The following is a 19,255-nucleotide window of genomic DNA, read 5'->3' as shown; positions in this document are numbered from 1 at the left end:
TGAAGGGGGATCATGACAGTAAGTGTGCGTGCATGCAAACGTGTGTGTGCATGTGTATAAGTGGGTGTGTGTGCATGTGTATAAGTGTGTGGTGTGTGCGTGTGTGTGTGCGTGTATGTGTGTACCTGTGTGTGTGCGTGTGCATTCATGTGTCTACATGAATATACACGTGTGTGTGTGCGTACATGTGTGTGCGCGTGCATGTGTGTGTGTGTGTGTGTGTGTGGGAGAGAAAAGAGGCCATATGTCACATATGGGACCAATGAGGATATTAGACATGTTGAAGATGGCAGATTGAGGACAGATTCAGTGGAAGTGTGCAGTGTGACTCACTCCTACCGTTACAGAGAGCCAGAGAGCCCAGATGATCCCTGGCCTCACAGCCTCCTTCTCTCCCTGCGTGAGATGCTCCAGACTAATCAGAGAAACGGCATGTGGCAGTTTCAGGATCATCCGTGGCCCCAGGGGCAAAGAATGGGCAGTCACAGTCATACAGTGGTAGTGCTTGGCTGCCCTCAGACCATGGGCAGTCACAGTCATGCCCAGAAGGTTTACATCAAGCTGTTTTACATAGAAATGTGAGCACACGTGGGCAGTCAGAAACAGCTTTTTACTCGCATCTTTCTGTTTTGATCCATATTCCAAATCCTGCCAGATTTGAATGAAATATCACTGTCATCAGGGAGTAATACACAGTCTGATGGGCTAATATTGTAATACATTTACCACCTGCACTACTAGAAGGTTATCTGCACTTACAGTAATACTATAACTTGACACAATTGCTTACTGTAGCTTATATTGCACTATTCTTTGACCCATTCAGAGCTACTGCACATACCATCAATCTGTTATTTGTAATCTGTAATCCAGAACCATTTTATATATTATACAACTGTAAATATCATAGCATATATCATATACATTGTATATATCACTGTATATATCTATCTGTAAATTTGTCCACAACTACTGACCTCATAATGTACATATCACATTGTATATATCCATCTGTACAAAAAATGTCCATAGCAGTCATCTTATACTGTACATACACATAACTAATATATCCTCTGCACTTGCTGCTTACTGCACTTCTGGTTAGATGCCTTGTACTTGTTACATGTGTAATGACAATAAAGTTGAATATAATCTAATTTCACCTAATCTAATATCTTAAGCAGTCAGTGGTTCAAAAAATAAAAATCGCAGTAAAGGTCAGTTTGTGTATGTGTGAGTGCAGGAATGAACAGCAAATGTAAGCCTCCGGCAGCTGTAGTGCACATGGGTCTGTGTCCCTTCCTTCCTATATTAATAGCTGGACACTTTGCAGTTTAATGTTTCAGGTGAGCCCTGCAGATGCTAGGCTTGTCAGCACCCTGCTTGCCTTACGGAGTCTGAGGATCCTTGGTTGTCACCCTGCCTGATCGATTAGGAATCCACTCTGCATCCATGTTGGTTCGGTCTCCCCGTACCCTTTACCTGCAGGGGTTAGGTCACCGCAGAGCCAGCTTCGGAGTTCAAAGGTCGACATGTTGTGGTTGCAGGAATGAGTAAGTCCAGAAGGAGGTTGAGAACTCAGTTCTTGCCGTGTGTCATCTGTTCGGCCTCTTTTCAGCTAAAGGTCACTTGTCATTTCAATTCACATCTGACAGTGCTGGCACAAATGTGTTCTTGTCAGTTTTTCTCTTGGGGGCTGGGCCAGGAGGCTATGTAGTACTATGCAGTGCTGCACTCTGTGGAAGCAGTCATGTGCTGTACGGCCAAGCTGCAGGAACTGTAGGGCCAAGCTGCAGGAACCATATGGCCAAGCTGCAGAAACTGTAGGGCCAAGCTGCAGGAACTGTAGGGCCAAGCTGCAGAAACTGTAGGGCCAAGCTGCAGGAACCACATGGCCAAGCTGCAGGAACCATATGGCCAAGCTGCAGGAACTGTAGGGCCAAGCTGCAGAGTTTTGTGTGAACTGTACATTACTGTTCAGGCAGTCTCTGTCTCTGGTGAGAAGTGCTTACAGTGTTCCATATTTCCAACATTTATAAAGATTCTGCCATAAAGGCTTGGGAGTAAGAGAGTGAGTACTGAATATTTATATTGTACTTCATGTGTTTTTAAATTGACAAATATTTAGACAGTGCCAATATCTCACAAACATGTGATTTAATTCCGTATTTAAGTAGCCTTTTTTGGGAAAGATTCAAATTCTAGCACACGTTCAGGAGCCGAACTCCTGTTTCTCCACTGTCCATGGGGACAATAGGACTGAGTTTCAAAGGTCCCTTTTAGGACAGGTTTTCCAGGAATGCATCACATTATAAAAGCAAGGTGCACCTGCACGGCATTCATAGGAAACGTACAGCGATGCCACTACTGTGGTGCTGCTGTGATTTGTTATTATTGTTGTTGTGCAGTAAGCAGGAGGATGACTCAACACAGCCTTCCAGAGAAATCACCTGACCACAAAACTCTGTCTTCTGGCTCAGAGAAGCATTTGGGCGCGGCGATGGCCGCCACCCGGTAGACGGGCTCTGCTGGAGTGGCTAAATAAAGACAGAGTGTGATATATGAAACTTAGTTCATCAGATCAATAGCCATGCCCTGGAATTCGGTCAAGGGGAGAGACACTCTGACCGACTCCTCCCCATCCCCGCTGCCCTCCAAAAAATGCCCGCTTTCCAAAGTCAAAGGTACAAGAGCGGCAAGTCCCAAACATCTGTAACACTCACCCTTGCACTTCATGGAAGAAATGATGGGGGGAGGAAAAAAAACTCTCCCTGTCGGTATGAATGCTAATTGTGGGTGGCAGAGTAGGCCTCTGAGACTTTTTGTTAAAGTTTTGTTTTGATAAAGCACTGCAGCAGGGGGGTGAAGTTGCTCTCACAGAAAGAGGGACTTGGCCTCCTTCCCATCAGATAGCAGGGTGTTTGGCCTTACTTCCAGGCAAGCCAACCTTAAACAGCATGTAAAGATTCTATCGGCACAATGCCGCTTGCTGCTATGAATATTGGTCATAACAGCTGCTGTGTAGGAGTTTATCAGGCAATAGGGCAGGGGATCTTATTAGCTGTGAAGAAACAGCCATAAAAACAGACTTGTCCTTTACTGGCTCATTCCATCACTCACACAGTGTGCAAGTGGCTCCCCCAAGGCAACAGCAATGCCTTTGTTTTACCACTAGGTGGCGGAAGAAAAAAAACCAGTAATGATGACATGACTTCTGAACCGATGCTTGTTCTGTTCATGTGTGCCACGTAGCACTGATTCAGACAGTAATCACACAGTAATTTCTGGGAGAGTGGAAAGAATTCTGAGCTATTAGGACTGATGTGAGACAGATATATTGTTAAAATCTTGACTACAACCTGATGTAATTATTTACGCTGGAGCCTGATGTGAAGAAAAAGAACAGGCTTTGAAGCAGGGTTGTCAAAGTTGTGTCCTGGAGGGGAAGAGTGAAAATGTTGGACCAGTTAGTTCATTATTGTTACACGTGTAAAAATAAAAAAATAAAAATATATATATATATGCTAACGTGAAATACAGCAAATAATCTTATAGCATATATGCCTGGTTTAGTTTACAAGAGTAAAAGCCTATATTGATATTTTCAAGACTGTGTCTAGTTGGCTGGCTGTTTGGCTTTTAAAAACAGTCAGATTTGTGGCCTTAAGAGAATATAAAGGCAGATCGTGTTTGACTTTCCTGACAGACTCTTTCAAATATATATGATATTTGAGCATATATGGGAAAATGAAAACCACCTGACGATAAAAGAACATTTTTCTTGTTAACGAATGGAAAATTTTCTTCATTTCCAGTTTGTATTCTCTTTGTTAAGCCAAAGGTGATTAAATGTGTCATTGGAAAGTTTACAGTTGGCCAGTCCGTAATGATTTTGATGAAAAACAATGGAAACCAAGAGGCAGTGGAAATTAGAGATATGTATTTTGATTAATTTGATTTTGAAATAATCTATGGCTCCCGTGGATGATTTTTTTTCTCCTGAAGCACTGTAGGAAATATAAATCTCTATGTAAACAATGAGTCACTGCAGAGAGGTCTGCATTCACTCACACTTTCTGGTAGGGAAGTTGACTATAACAAATCGTGTCATCTGAGTCCTTTGGCTCTGTGGAGGAGAGAGAATAAAACTTTTTTTTTTGTTGTTTTTTTTTTACTATTCTTTGTTTATTAACATGCATTTGGACACTGATCCCAGTAATCCCATTAGTGACCTCATGGTTTAATATTCTTTCATAATGAATATAACATGCTTATGATAGCTGGAGAATAGTCATAGCCCACTTCTGTGTCATGCAGTTAGAGGTGACATAACAGTCTAAATTGTCAGGGTAGCTGGCCAAACAAAAGTGAGAGTGCGTGAGTATTAGAACTCTCTGTAGATCATAAGGGGCAGTTTGTAAGTATTACAGCGCTCTGTGAACTTCAGTGGGCAGTGTGTGAGTATCAGAGCTCTCTGGTCTGCATCTGGGGAACAGTTAGAGATGGGAGAGATTCCAGCAGGTGCCAGTCTAGCAGTTTGTCCTTTGAGATTAGACTAGAGTTTACAAAATCTTCACACAGCTGATTTGAGGAACACATGAGACTATCTCAAGTTGTTACTTCATGACTCATATACAGTAAAGATTATTTTCAGAGAAAAAAAAATCATGTTCGAGTTCCAAAATAGCAGCCCGATTGAAATTAGGAAGTATGTCAGGCTGTGTGCCTGAGTGTGCCTGAGTGTGTGCGTGTGTGTGTGCATGTGCGTGTGTGTGTGTGTGTGTGTGTGTGTGTGTGTGTGTGTGTGTGTGTGTGTGTGTGTGTGTGTGTGTGTGTGCATGTTTGCCTTTCCTGGTTGCTCAAGCACAAGTATCCATTTGTAGACTGCATCCAAAAACAGCCGCATCACTGTTTGCGAGAACATCAGGTAATTCATTACAGACAAACTGCGGCTTGAGACTTAATTAAAGCTGATGTCTGGGTAGAATAAATTATCCCTCTTCGCTCACTTCCACTGGACGAGGTCCAGGCACGGACGTTAACGCTCAGGGCATGACACACCTTTTTTTTCCCAGAGAGCACTGTCTCACACATACCTCCAGTGTGCTTCGAAAGACTGCATCTCTGCTCTGCAGCACATTGTTGGTTTTTCCAGTGTAAAGCGAAATTAGCATAATCCCGTGAATCGTTCAGTTGTGCGGAACTGTATAAGCCAGAGTCTGTGTATGTTAAAGCCACAGTACAACAAGAGCAATGCCTGGCAGTGTTTGACTTGAATGGCGTTGGGAGTGGGGGGTCACCGCGGGGGGGGGTTGTTGTCCGCCGCTGTGTCTCTGTGTTGACTTCGTTCCTCTTTCTGTATGTCCTGTAGCAAACTACATTGCTGTACATTGCATCACATTACATTTAAGCAATTAGGAGACACTTTTATCCAAAGCAACATATAAGTGAGGCAGAGTACAACACAACTGAAAGCCACACATGGAGTCACAATATTAGAAGTGCTGCATGACCAAGTCTCAATAGTTGGCCAAGGTATAAGATACAACCTTGTACAAGGTGCAAGCTAGCTGGTAGACACACAAGTGCATTAAACCATTAATTTTTTTTAAAGGAAAACAGAGTTTAGGACATAAGAAATTGCTTTAGATGGTAATGTTTCAGGTGTTCAGTTGAGTGCGGAAGAGCTGTGTCTTCAGATCTTTCTTGAAAGCAGTGAGGGATTCGGCAGAACTACCTCTCCCTCCGGATCAAACTTTCGCTCCTCCGTTCCATTTCAAGAGATCGAGCGCAGCAAGCCTGACATAAGAACTGCTGCCAAGCTATTCTGGTCATTTTTCTGTGTGGTGTCATGAGCCTGTCTGGAGAGCACATGTATGGTCTCTTTGTGCTCCACCGGAGAGAGATGGATCGAGAGAGAGAATACGCAAACAGGTTTTCTCATCGCCAGGGTAGTCTGTCACAGCCATTCCTCGGGGGGTTTACGTTAATCACCTGCTTCACTGCGAAAGATAAACTAAATTCTTGAGTTTGCAAAACAGTCGGAGATACCAGTCTTCTCCACATCAAAGAGTGTATTTACAGCATGTGGTCCCGCAGTATTGAAAAAGATTAGTTTTAATTCTGTCAACCTCAAGTTCATGCTTGGCTAGCCTGTGTGAGGTGACCGAGTCTATGAAACACATTTAGCTTTGCATTTTGAAATTGGAGAAGCCTAAAAATAACAGGTCAGGGACAAGTTGAACATTCTTTGTTAATGAACTCTTAAACGTATTATCCTATTATATGCATTATGCCCAAGTCGTCTGTGGAAGAAAATGCATGTACAGTATGTCAAGTCAAAACAGAGATGAGCCCCAAGCAATGTTGTAAAACAAGGTCAGCAGTCGCTAAGATTACCCCAGACGCTTGTCTCAGTTACCACATGTCAACATGTGAGCAGTAAGGATCAGAGAGAATAAGAGTCTGTGTCTTATATAGATGGACAGACAGACATACAAATTGACAGACTGACAGACAGATAGACAGAAAGATGTGTATATATAGATGGACAGATAGATGTGCCTGTGGACAGCAGTGAGGTAATTGTAGACAGTTCCTGCTCCTATTATCACCAAGCTGACTTCATCATCATCATCATCATCATCATCATCATTGTCGTCACCACAGGAGCATATCTGAGTGCTGTGGTGCCTGGCACCACAGTCTGCTCCCCACAAAGCTCTGCAATAATGCAGGCCTGTGGTTTCACAGGGGGTTTACAGCCCAGCGAGGGGGGTGGGGGTGGAATACCAGCAATTTGATTTTCCACTGCAGCTCACTCGGCAGCTGATGGAACTCAAGGTGGAAGAGTACTCAGTGTGTGAGATGAGGCCCGGGTTACAAAGCCGTACCAGAGCAGGGCAGAGAGGGAGAGGCGGATTAAAGAGGCAGTCTGGATCTCAGGTGATTCAGGGTTTTCACCTTGTGATCGCTGTTCATAGTGCGGCTGCAACGCAAAGGTAGAGGACTTGCGTTTCTAGTGAGGATCTTTTTCATACCCGAGAAGGTTGACTCTGCCCAATGAACAGATGCATTATCACTGGAGGCCCTCCGTTCCTTCAGGGGCTGTGGATCCACACTGGTGTGTCTCCCAGCCTTCAGACCTGGGCCACAATGCATGTGGTTCTGTGCATCATTGCGGTTGACCCTGCTGTTGTTTCTCTCTCCCCCAGCCTGCTTGCTTCGCTTCAATGCCCTGTCCCTCATCTACCTGCTGTACCTGTTGCTGTTGCCATGGGTCCTTCGGCCCGACAAACGTACGCTGCAAGGTAAGAAAACTTTCATTTCTGCTCTCCACTTAATCACATTAAATTAAAGTCATCTTCGTTCAGTTAAGCAACCATTTACTTTTTTTCTTTTGTTAATTGGCTCTGTGCGGTGTTCATAACTCTGTGATGTGTTGCTGAGCTTTAGTGACTCCTATTGAGATGCTAATTATGTGAAAATGAGAAATATTTGAATATACTGAATATACTGAATATAACACGAAGACTTCCCTTTTAGTTGAGTGGAGAGAATATACAACTAGAAGGGGTAGCACTGGATATGCCCCACATGTTTTTATTGTGAAAACATTTCAATCCTGCTGGATTTGCCAGGTCAGACCTGTCCAGTCCAGTCCAAAGTTAGTAACACTACCATGAATGAGGAGACAAATCTGATCCTCTGTACTTACCTGATTTTAAATAATGTCACGTAATGATCCTTGTCCGAAGGGCCATAATGATATGTGTACTCACACAAGACAAACTAAGTGAATTAACTGTGATTTTGTCTTAAGATTTCAGCAGTGACCTTTAGTGACCTTACACACAAGACATTTACCTGTACCTATTTACCAGTACCTAATTCACCTGTATGCCTCCCCCATGCCATATCCAGGACCAGCTTCTGGTGAGAGAAAAACTCGCCTATGTGGTACCCATGCTCAACCAAATGGAGATATGTATTAGTTTTAAATGTCTGTCATTCAAAGAAACCATAGTCATTTACAGGAACATGTCAGCACAAATTAAAAAAAATAAGTGGTCATGCAAAGAAATATTTGGTCACACATGCTCTTTTTAGCCCTGACTGGTAAAGATAGTATGAATTTTTCTGGGAGAGAATGAGGCCAACAGTTCAATGAAAAAAAATCATAACTCGATTATCTAGATGTACCTCTGTTGCTCAATCTGAACCAAGGCTTCCTGGACTGAAAGGGATAGACTGGGATGGACTGGATTTGGCTGGCATTTTTTCTCAGCATTTTTTTTTCTGATTGTTGCAAAACACCTGCAAGATGTGTGTGGATTACAATACATTATTGTCATTTAATAGACGCTGTAATCCAGAGAGATTTACAAAGGTTACAATTCTTACATGTTATCCATTTACACAGCTGGATATTTAGTGAGGCAATTCCGGGTTAAGTACCTTTCCCAGCGATACAGCAGTATTACCCCAGCAGGGAATCAAACTGGCAACCTTTCCATTATGAGCCCTGCTCCTGCACTACACCACACAGTTGAAGTAATTGGGCATACATTTAGGTAAAAATTGGGACTGAATCTACACATATTTGGTTTTTTGGTTTGGATCTTCACAAGGGTAGACAGCTGGGTGCCCACTACTAGGGTAAGGGGCCAGACAGTGCCAGGAGAAGCAGATCGATTTGCTGGTGACAGGGGGGCTAAGCTCTGTTTGTGGCTGGAAGGAAATTCAGAACTCCAAAAGGCAGGGCCGGTGTTAATAACACTGTTTCGTTTAATATTACTGAGGTGTTAAATACCACACAAAGGAGAGCAGGCTGTTTGGGAGACATTAACATCTCATATCAAAGTGTATTACGTATTTTAGTGCGGGAACTATTCTGATTTGATAGAAAGCTATTTTTGTCCTTTTTGAAGACAACAGTTCAGGATAAACCTGATAATTCATTCATTCATTTTTTCATAGTGACATAGTGTTTTCATTGTTTTGTGTTGAACCTCCTTGCACCTATGTAAAGTTTATTTAGCAGTAGTTTGTATGAATTTGACTGTAGCCTTACTCGATAATAACATCATTTCTATGCTAAGTTGTTCAGGTTGTTTTTTTTTTTTTTAAACTATCCTTAGCATTAACAAAGCCATATAAAACATGTGGTAACATTTATCTTTACTTCTGCTATGTAATTAATGTGGAAAATGGAAAAATATCATCTTAACTGTGCCGGGTTTTTAATGCTCAATTACAATGTCTGGCAGTCAGAGAGGGAATCAATCTGAAATGTGCAGCAGCTTCAATCTGAAAACCGCCATTGCAGCAAGCATCTTAATCACTGCTGTGCACCCCTGGTGAATAGGTGCATTTTCACTACATTTATCACTTTGTTTTTGGGGTGTTTTCACTTATTGCGCATTCTCTGCATAATTCACAAATGAAGTGTTCTTTTCACAGTGCCCTCCAGTCTATTTAAGTTGCAATTGCATGATGCGTTTCATTATATTACATTGTTGTCATTTAGCCGACACTCTTATCCAGAGAAACTTGTTCTGTTTTATGCATGTTACAGTTTTGTCATTTTTACACAGGTTACAATTTGGCATCTACAATTTTATCCATGCTGGATATTTACTGAGGCAATTGTGGGTAAATTAGCTTCCCCAAGGGGACAACAACAGTGCCCTTGCAGGGAACTGAAACAGCAACATTTTGGTTATAAGCCCTGCTCCTTACCACTACACCACACTGCATTAGGTTACATTACAGTATCCATTCATTTTTAAGGCAATACAGACACAGCACATCTTACACAGTAAATGTTCTGTTTTAAGCATGTATACAGCAGTGTTCTCTGAGGAGACACAGCAGAGCTTCACATGTTCAGTCACAAACGTAAACGTATGTGAATATGCAGTGAATAACAGCAAATGCTGTAGCCAAGCAGAAGGCACAGTGGTTAATTTTAGTCTGCTTGGCTCAAGATATTCAGCAACATACAGAACACCAATACTGTGTTCATTGGGACTGACAAAACACCTTTCCTGCTCTCAGTCGAATACTAATAAATACTGTGCGTACAGCACGTGGATATGGAAAATAATTTTTCCATATCCGCTCTCCGTATATGTTGTTGCAGTAAGAGGTAACGCGGCAGACTCGGCCGTTTCTGTTGCAGAAACAATATAGACCTCACAGATCTCTACGCAGGGCGGTTCCGAGGTTTGTTTGCGCAAGTTATCAACCCGTTAACGCTTTCAGACCATATGGACCCTATCACTTCCTGTTTGTGATAAAGTCCAGAATGAACCGGGCTGCATTGTGCTTTTCCACTGTACCTGCTTCTGTAAAAAATAAACACGCCACAGGAAATTTGCTAATTGCAGATTGTTAAATGCAGTTGAAAGTTTTTTCAAAAGTGAAATGTTTTGGGGGTTTTTTTTTTCCTTACTTCCATGAAAAATGTGTACCTTATAATGTTTTCAAGTGATGATCCCCCTCCATGCTGTTGACCCCAGTGATCTGCCCGTAATCAGGAGGAAATGGCTCTGCATAGAAAAGGATGTAATATATCACTGGAATCGGCCCTTGGGATTGGGGGCCCCAGGGGTAGGGGGGGGGTACCTCTAAATTTCATCAGTTTTATTTCGGGATCAGCTTCTGGCAGATAGAATTCCCTGTAGGAAAATCCAGGGAGCTGCTGCCAGGCCTATAAAGGGATACCTGAGAGCAAGCGGTATTTAACGGTTTTAATGAAAACCATCATGTTTATGTCCTCTGCCCCCGGATTACCAGCGGTTTTGGCCTGGTACGCCGGGGAGGCCAGATGCGTCCAATTAGGGGTGGGTGTAGAGAAAAAGGGAAAAATTCAGAAACTGCTGCAGGACATTCAGGGATTACATGCTCCAGGAGTCATAGAGTCACATGCTTTGCGTAGTAAAGAAGACATTATTTTGGTTGTGTTTCTTCATGGACACGCGTTTGTTAGTATATTAGAAAGGCGAGACACTTCAGGTTTTCGTTGTGTAGTTGTGGCTCGTAACACTTTCTTTGCCCCGGTTTCAAGTCGTGCTGCGGTTGATTCAGACCACGGACAACTGGAATTGCCATTTCCTGCTTGCCGAGTGTCTGACTTAGGCAAGGACTGTGAGGTGTTCAGACTTAGACTCCCCTCAGCTACTTTATTTTTGACTGTTGCTTGTACCTTTTTTTAACAATCCTATTACTGTCCCTTTCTAACACCAGCTTGATTCAAACAGTGGCATCCCCCTTCGGTTAAGATACTGTTTTTTACAGTGGTGTGTTTTCTATTGACGCATATTTCCTGGCTTACATTTTCAGGTGAATAATTTAACCATTATTATCCAAATCCCTGAGGAAAAAATACAAAAGAAGGAAATGTACAAAGACTAATTGTATACAGTGATCTGACACCCACCGGTAAAAACAGCATTTGTAGATAGTGACTGGTCTACGTCTTATCCAGGAGACAGGGCGATTTATTCAACGCTGCGCGGTTTAGTGTTTTGGCTTTGTCCCACGCATGCTATCTCGAATCTCCCCTCTCTGTGTTTTCACACCTGCTGTTTTTAACAATGCCCTTCCTCTGTGAGCCACTGTTGAAACATCCAATACCACGGCTTTCCTGTGGCATTGAACCCCGCCTCTGGAGGCGAGGAATTAAAAAAAGACACCACTGCTCTTTGTATCAGGGGGGGTAAAGTGAGGTTTCCATTGGACCGTTTTCATTTTAACGGTGCAGGCCTCATCCTTCACTGTCAGATACTGTCAATGCTGATTAATAAGGGAATGAGAGGAGGTGAATAGAATAGTATGAAAAGAATATATATGTCTGAGACAGAGCTGTCAGAATGAATACTGAAGGCCAGTATGACTGCGTGCAGTGGAAAAAGAAATCCCCTGCAACAGGATGTGTAATAGACAGCAATTTTACAGTGGAATGTTGAATCGTGTTACAGAGGTTAGGACAGCTGTCTGTTCTTTTTTTTTTCATTTTTTTTCCAGGGGTGATGGTGGGGGTGGGGATGTCAGAAGGACATGCAGAAAAAGACGTGGGGGGGGGGGGGGGGGGGGTTAAAAAAAAAAAAACACAAGCAAAGAACATGGAAACAGGCCTGTAGCAATAAATCATCAGGAGCAGTAAGGCTTGTCGTAGACTGGGAAGTGCTGTTCTGTGAATGCAAAGCCTCTCACCTCGTAGAAATGCATTCTTGACATAAAGCTTTGTTGAAGTGTTGAGAGTGGGTTCCCTCTGATTCTCCCACCCAGTGACATGAGAGAAGTGGAGGGGGGTGCTCTTCAGTTTCCAGACTGTCTTTCCTAATCAACCGCAACCTCAAGAAATCCTGAGAGTTTGTCTCGTCTCGTCGAGGATTTGAACTGACAGGGATGAAAAATGTTTTGTTTTTAGCATTGTCAATCACCCTCTAAAGATAATGAACCAGAAGCTAAAGGATGTACTTCGGCACAGGAAAAGCTGATGTTCCTCCCTGTTTCCGCACTAACGCGTACCCAATCTGACTCAGAGAAACGGAGCTGGCGCTTTTCCAGAGAGAGTGATTCAATAAGGATGATGCCTGAATCGTGTCCAGAGGGCCTCAGATGTCAGCGTGACTTGGGCAAAGGCTGGTTGTGTCCTCTCAGCTTTTATGATTGTGTGATCTGTGGGTTAAGGAAAAATACATGCTGTACAGGGGTAACTGGTCCCCCGAGCTTGTCTGTAATGTGCCCTTGTGCTCTGAGAGGGAGCCGAGATCCCAAACATTTCTCTTATTCCAGGGGTGTCTTTTTACAAAAAAAATCCTGTTTTCGCACAAATGCTGGTGCCCTTTTGAATGGACAGGAAAGGAAAGGACAGAAAGATAATAGCAAATTGGAGTGATAAACGCCCATGCGGGAAATTGCCACTCGGCTGTAAAAAATATCAGCTGGACAGGATCAAGGTGTGGTTGTCTTTCAGTTCATGGGGCCTGAGTCCAAGAAGCAAAAAAGTCCACGGTTACATGTCATTGTGTCTTGGTTTAGTTTCCCTAACAATGTGCTCATATTTGCAATATTTTTTTTTTCACATTCAGCCTTCTGTAATCAGATGGAATACCTTTTTTTCTGAAGGGTTGGTAAAGAATTTGGACTGGGTTAGTCGTCACAGATTGATGGATGGTGTGTACGACCATCACAAATGGATGTAGTCAAGGTTTACCTGCGACAAGTGACTGGAAATTGAGGAAGGTGGAAATTAGAAGAAAATTGTGACAGTCAAAACAGAGTCAAAAATCTTCTGATAGAGTACCAAACTAAGATTCCTAACACATTGCAAAAAAAAAAAAAAAAATCAAATGAGGGCTAAATCATAATCTTAACATCAGCGCCAAAAGTCAGGCTCCTTCCCTTTCTCACATTATGCAGTTGTGTCACCTGTTGAAGGAGACAATTCTGTGACAGAGACAATGAATTCTATAACAGAAAACATCGCTCTTTCTGTCTTGAAGCTTCACCTGAACGGTCACAAGGCAATTGGTCAGGTGATGGGGCCAGCCCGACTGACTTGGGACCAATGAAGTGCTGTCCTGTGCAACCTTTCCATCACGAAAGCAGCTGCATCACTTCCCTGTGGTCGTAGCTGTTGAGTAGGTGGAGTAGTAGAGGAGGTATAGGGCAGATGACAGCACAGAAGAGACCAGTTCAGCAAAGGTCCTTCCTCAGTCCTCTGTATTCACTGTCTACTGTCCTAATGAACCATCCTGCCAAGCTTTGGAGGACTCCCTTGCAAAACACCCACAAAACCAGCATTTTTGTACACTTTTCTGAATAAAACAAATGTATGACATATTAATATGCAGTGATAAATTTGCTTGATAAACACGGAGTTCTGTATTCTGCGCCTCAGTATTTCTAATCATAAATCACAGATGTTAACTCTGGAATGGATGTTCCTGCATTTGCTTTGAAAATCCCCTGGAGTTAAGATGCTAATATGTGAATGATAACGCCCAGGTCTTCAACTGGACTGCGTTTTTCTGTCCGTGATGCCTTCTGGGTCTTTTTCTGTAACCCAGCACCCCTTTCAGGTTCTGATCAGGTGCATGGGACTTGCAAACTTGTTAAATTAGTGCCTGTAAGCTCCTCGCCCTTCGTGGAAAATCCCATACATCCCCGCCGTTGCTGACTTTGTTTATTAAGCTTTGCGACGACGCGTGCCGGGGGGTGGGGGAGCAGAACCGTGGCAACACAGAGGCAGCTTTTACATGTCACCAGCGCGAATTCCTGCCCGTTCCTGCAAACGCCAGGCTGGAAACACAAACAGCATGCCCAGGAAGGACTGTTTTGGGTCAGAAATACCTCAGGCTCACTCAGCATCCTATGCCTCTGAGAAATACTGCTGGTACCAAAGACTTCTCTCTTACTCTCTTACAGGCCTTGGCCAGCAGAACAGCTATAAAGAGAACAGGCTGTCAGTTCTACTACATGTTTGTGTAGTGGTTACCTTTATCCATGTTTAACATAGCTTATGCAGTATCCATTTATAAAGTTATATTTATACAGACATATTATCCACTTACGCATTCCCAATGGTGCAATAGTGGTGCCCCAGATGCGATTCAATCCCGCAGCTTTCTGGTTACAAATATAATTCTTAGCCATTACAAGCAATGAGCGGGCCATTGGGAAACAGCTTTGTGGAGCACATAGTCTCGGTTCTAACCTATATCTGGTAATTGCTTTATTTAACACTGGCCCTTTAGAGGTGCCTGCACAACACCAGGGCATGTCATCACCTAGAGCATGGTGCTTAAATCATGATTGTTAACTCAAAGGTGTGTTACAAGGAGGTGCAAACAACGTTTATGTCTGACATCCTCATAAAGTGCAAGTACACCACTCTGTGCTCCTGTGTTTGGTGAAGGTTTTTTGTTGTTGTAATGGAGTCACACCCATAGACGGCAGCATAGAGTTTATTCTGACTCTGGTTATTCTGTTTAATCTGGTTATTCTATTCATTCAGATACCTGGATTGTTAGATCTGAGGTTCCTGAAGCATGTGGTACTTTCTAAGCTCCATTAAAAATGAGTTTTGGGGAACATACTCCCAGTAGCAATCCACATGGGGCAATAAACCCACGCTGGGGAATCTGTGAGTGAGCAATGATCTTGATAGCATTTCAAGAAAAACAAATACTCAAACAGATCCCCCTCAATTCTCAGAGCCTCCTTGCGTTGGACGTTCACGGGTGCAGGCACAGTGGAATAAACAGCCCCAAACAGCTGCTCTGCCCAGTGGGTTCGCGCGGTAGCGCTTGGATCCGGCCTCCCGATTCGCAACGCAGGGGTGGCGCGTCCCGTATCAGATTTTCCCCTTAATGACGGTGTGGAGCCAGAGAGGGGAGAGAGCGGCGTGTGGAGCGGAGTGCCAGGGCCAGTCGATCTTCCCGCACCTGGCCGAAGGCTTCATCCACAGGCCTCCTCTGCCGTCGGGTGAAGAAGCGTGCCGTAAATCCGCATGATTAAAGAGGAGCTCTTCGCTGGGGGCTTGGACTGTGTCCCACGTTATTTATGCCTCTCTTGGACAGCCAGTCTCTTTCCAAAACATATCCTTAAGAGCCGTTAGCTTTATAACAGGTGCAGGTCCCCAGCGGCACGTGACACCGAGCGCGTGCGTGTGCGTGTGTGTCGTCTCGGAATTTAATTTACCGACATACCGGGGCATCGGTTTCCTGGAAACGCAAACACATGCGACACGCATCGGGGTCATTATAAATTCAATCCATGCTTTGCCAGGGAGCGGAGGAAAAATAACCTTAATCTCTGAGAAGTTCAGCAGGTCGGACAGCTCTGGAGCTTTGGAAAAAAAAAAAAAAAAAGAAAAATAAGATCGGAATAAATTATTGATTGTGGAGGGGGGGAAAATAAGGAGCTCTCAGATGGAAAGAAATTTCCAGCTGGGTCTAATTGTAGCCATATTTTTCCCCTGTTCACTACTGGCTGTTGTCAACTGAAATGACTTCATAGGTTAGTTTAATTGTAGATTTGTAGAATCGAGGATGTGTAATTATGATGATATGTTTAGCATTCCAAGCTGAAACCGTTCTCAGTCTAAATCAAAGAAAGTCCATAAAATGGACTGCCCCAAGGGACATTTAATTGAACATAAATTTTAATTTCCATAAAACTAGCCTAAGCTGCGGTCATTAAGACAAACATGTCTATAAAATGACCTGAAAAAGACCTCCACGGTTGCAAACATTGCTAGACTTCACTGTTTCATAAAGTTTTCACTTTATGAGCATTACAGCAGCATGCAGGTATATCGGTTTGTATAAGGTTATTGGTATTATCCAACCCTGGAAATTGAGGGATGTGTGTATGATCTGGTTTCTTTTAAGCATTGCTGTAAATGACTATCAAAGTCCATCCGAACAGGCACTTGCTGGGGCTGCTAATTTTCTCCTGCTAGCTGGACTCTCATAAAAAGCCACCCCCAGGTATGTGTGGATCACCTCACAACAGCACTGCTACAATGCGACTGGTTACGCCTGTGGTTTTACTGCAGTTTACTGGAGTAACAATAGCAGCTGACAGTTTTATGGAGAGTTAAGTTCTCCGTGCACACTAAAAGACTCGAGAAACCAATTTCTTCTGTTTTTCTCTTGTTTCAAAGCTTGGAATTTCATTTAAAAGTCAACGCTGGTGTAATTTTAGGATCTTTTTTCATTCATCTTGCGCTGACGTTCAGAAGTACGTCCAGTGCTCCCAGGCAGATCCCTATTGGAACAGGGCTTGTAAAACTGGGCTGGGCTGTTTTTCTGACCACAGAATCATAAGCCCGGTCAGGGGCCCTTGATTACACAATCCAGAGTTGGTTCCACAATGGATCCTTGTGACTAATGTAGTCAGATGAAGCTGACGTCTGTCTGTTGGTATCATCTGTGTGTCTGTCTGTCTTGCAGGGCACGCAGGTCGCTTTATCAAGGCCCTGTTTGGCACCAGCCTTCTCTTCCTCCTGGCCCATGTGACCTTTCAGATCTGCCTTTACACCATCCCGGGATTGGACGATGAGCTGGGGCACAACTGTGAGTGGCCAATTGGGAGTGAGCTTTGATGGCGGTCAAAAGCTGACAGCCGGTGTCATAACGTGGTTATTTTTGCTCCGCAGGTAGCTCGTGGGAGACGTTATCGAGACATGTTGGAGTGTCCAGGTATGTTCTGACCCCTGGGAGATGTGCTGACTTTGTGTGTGTATGTGTGTGTGTGTGTGTGTGTGTGTGAGGGCAAGAGGGCAGTAGATAGATGATTGCGCCACATCTGTGTTTGTCCCCCTGTAGGCTTCCCCTAGAGGACCCTTGGAATTTGCTGCGGCTTGTGGGCCCTGACTTTGGCGTCTTCATCATCTCCCTCGTCACCCTGGTGCTGTGCAACCGGCTGCTGAGCAAGAAGGACAATGATCCGAATCAGGCCAAGGCTGAGGGCTCAGAGCCCGCGGGAGAGGTGAGCCAATCAGCTGCCTGTTACCACAGAAATGCATCGGGAACCCTGGTGGATCTTCCCGCCAGGGCTTTACAAGCAATTTTAAATATTAAAAGCTTAAATAAAACAACGCACATACACTGGCAGCTACTCACCTAAAAGGTAATCGCTTGAGACATGGAAAACTAGAAAGCTTGTTTATAATGCTAAACATGATGCCATGCATGCAGCAAATGTTTATTTTTATTCACATCATGTATATCCTTAATGATGGTCTCACATCTCCCCGGCGTGCTGCCTGACATTGTCCGGGGCAGTTCTTGAGGCAGCCAATCCCTGCAGTGCTGACTGCAGAGCGGAGTTCTCATAGAATCCCAGGGTTCTGCAAATGAAACTTGTTTCCTGTATTTATTACCCTGTACGGCTCCCGGTGGGATTCAAGTGTGATGGCCAACTTGTAACCTCTCGTTTTTTCCTTAAACTATGCCTTCTAACTCCAGACACAGAAATAGGTGATGTTCCCCTGTTGAGGCATTGCTCAGTGTAGGTATGTGGTTTCTAATTCGTAATTGAGTGCTTGTGTAATTACGTAAGGTCACCATTATGGCTAAAACTATACGTGGGATGAAGTCAGTAGTGGAATAAAGTATTAACATTTTTTTTTTCCTATGTAAATTAGAATACAGGAATCTGTCGTTGTTACGCTCTAGAGAAAACATCCGAGTGTGGGAAAAGTGAGATTCTGCGAGTGTCAGTTCATATCTGAGATGCTGAGTGACGATCAAAATGGGAAATTACACAGACAGACAGATAATCAGATGGATAGATTCTCTATTTTGCTCAAGGAGCACGGTGACCCAGAAAAAAACAGTGTCTCTATTTGCTGAGAAAATAGCTGGTTCACTTCATGCCAGATAAGCCACTTAAATCTGACCTTTATCACATAAACCGCTACAGCGTGGCATTTCTTTTCCACATCTCAGATAAATTAGCACTGTGTGGTCACTCTGAGTTTTTTTCTCACATCTCAGTCACAAGCCTCCTCTCTCTCGCCTCTGAGGAATAAGCATTTGTTCTGGCTTAGTCAGGGTCAGAAGTGTTCTTCGCTGCCTTGTAATTGCTCCAGCAGTAACACAAATACATTTTTCATATTCATAACATATGACTTTCGTACTGTCTCTGGGAGTGTTATGGGTTCTTAAATTAGGCCATGAGCGAGCAAAACATTTCATTTTGGATAAGCAATTTGGAAATGTCTCTTGACAGGCTAAGTAAGGGAAGCTTCTGCAACCTCTTCACGCATTAAGCAGTGCATGACATAAACTTTTCCAGTCATTTTCCTCAATCATTTTGCCCAAACACAGAGCAAAACTGTTCACGGGGCATCGGTATTTCAAAACTAGAGGCAAAGTGACAGGATCCTCAAATACTTGGGAGCTTCAAATACTTCGTAAAGTCAGAATGATATGGAACAGCATGAAGCCCTCAGTATGGGATTAGCAAACGCCAAATAACTCTGAAGGCACGTGGCTGTTTAAGCTTGGCTCCAGGGCACTGCCTCAGCGAGTGTTTCTTTTTTTGTGCATTTGCCAGTTACTGTCCTAGTGTGTTATTGCAGCTGTGCATCACTGCAGTGGAGGGTTAATTGCCGTGCGTTGCTTTTGTCTTGTGGCCCTGCAATGCTGCAGCACTGTGACTGTGTGTTTGTTGTCGTGTGTTTCTAGAGTGATGGTTCTTGTGACGGTGAGTCGTCACAGCGGCACGCTGG

At 43.6% G+C, this 19,255-nt stretch overlaps 1 protein-coding gene across 1 annotated transcript in view; it reads left to right on the top strand.

The window, feature by feature from the left end:
* Window positions 1-19,255, top strand: part of piezo1 (piezo-type mechanosensitive ion channel component 1) — a 72,682-nt gene that overhangs the window by 16,482 nt on the left and 36,945 nt on the right. The window contains exons 2-5 of the mRNA XM_036544326.1: window positions 7,215-7,310; window positions 16,971-17,093; window positions 17,177-17,219; window positions 17,346-17,508. Coding sequence (XP_036400219.1) covers window positions 7,215-7,310; window positions 16,971-17,093; window positions 17,177-17,219; window positions 17,346-17,508 — 425 coding nt within the window. The remainder of the gene's footprint in view (window positions 1-7,214; window positions 7,311-16,970; window positions 17,094-17,176; window positions 17,220-17,345; window positions 17,509-19,255) is intronic.

This window comes from Megalops cyprinoides, chromosome 13, assembly GCF_013368585.1.
Source record: "Megalops cyprinoides isolate fMegCyp1 chromosome 13, fMegCyp1.pri, whole genome shotgun sequence".
NCBI lineage: Eukaryota > Metazoa > Chordata > Actinopteri > Elopiformes > Megalopidae > Megalops > Megalops cyprinoides.
This window is presented reverse-complemented; position numbering and strand designations above follow the sequence as displayed.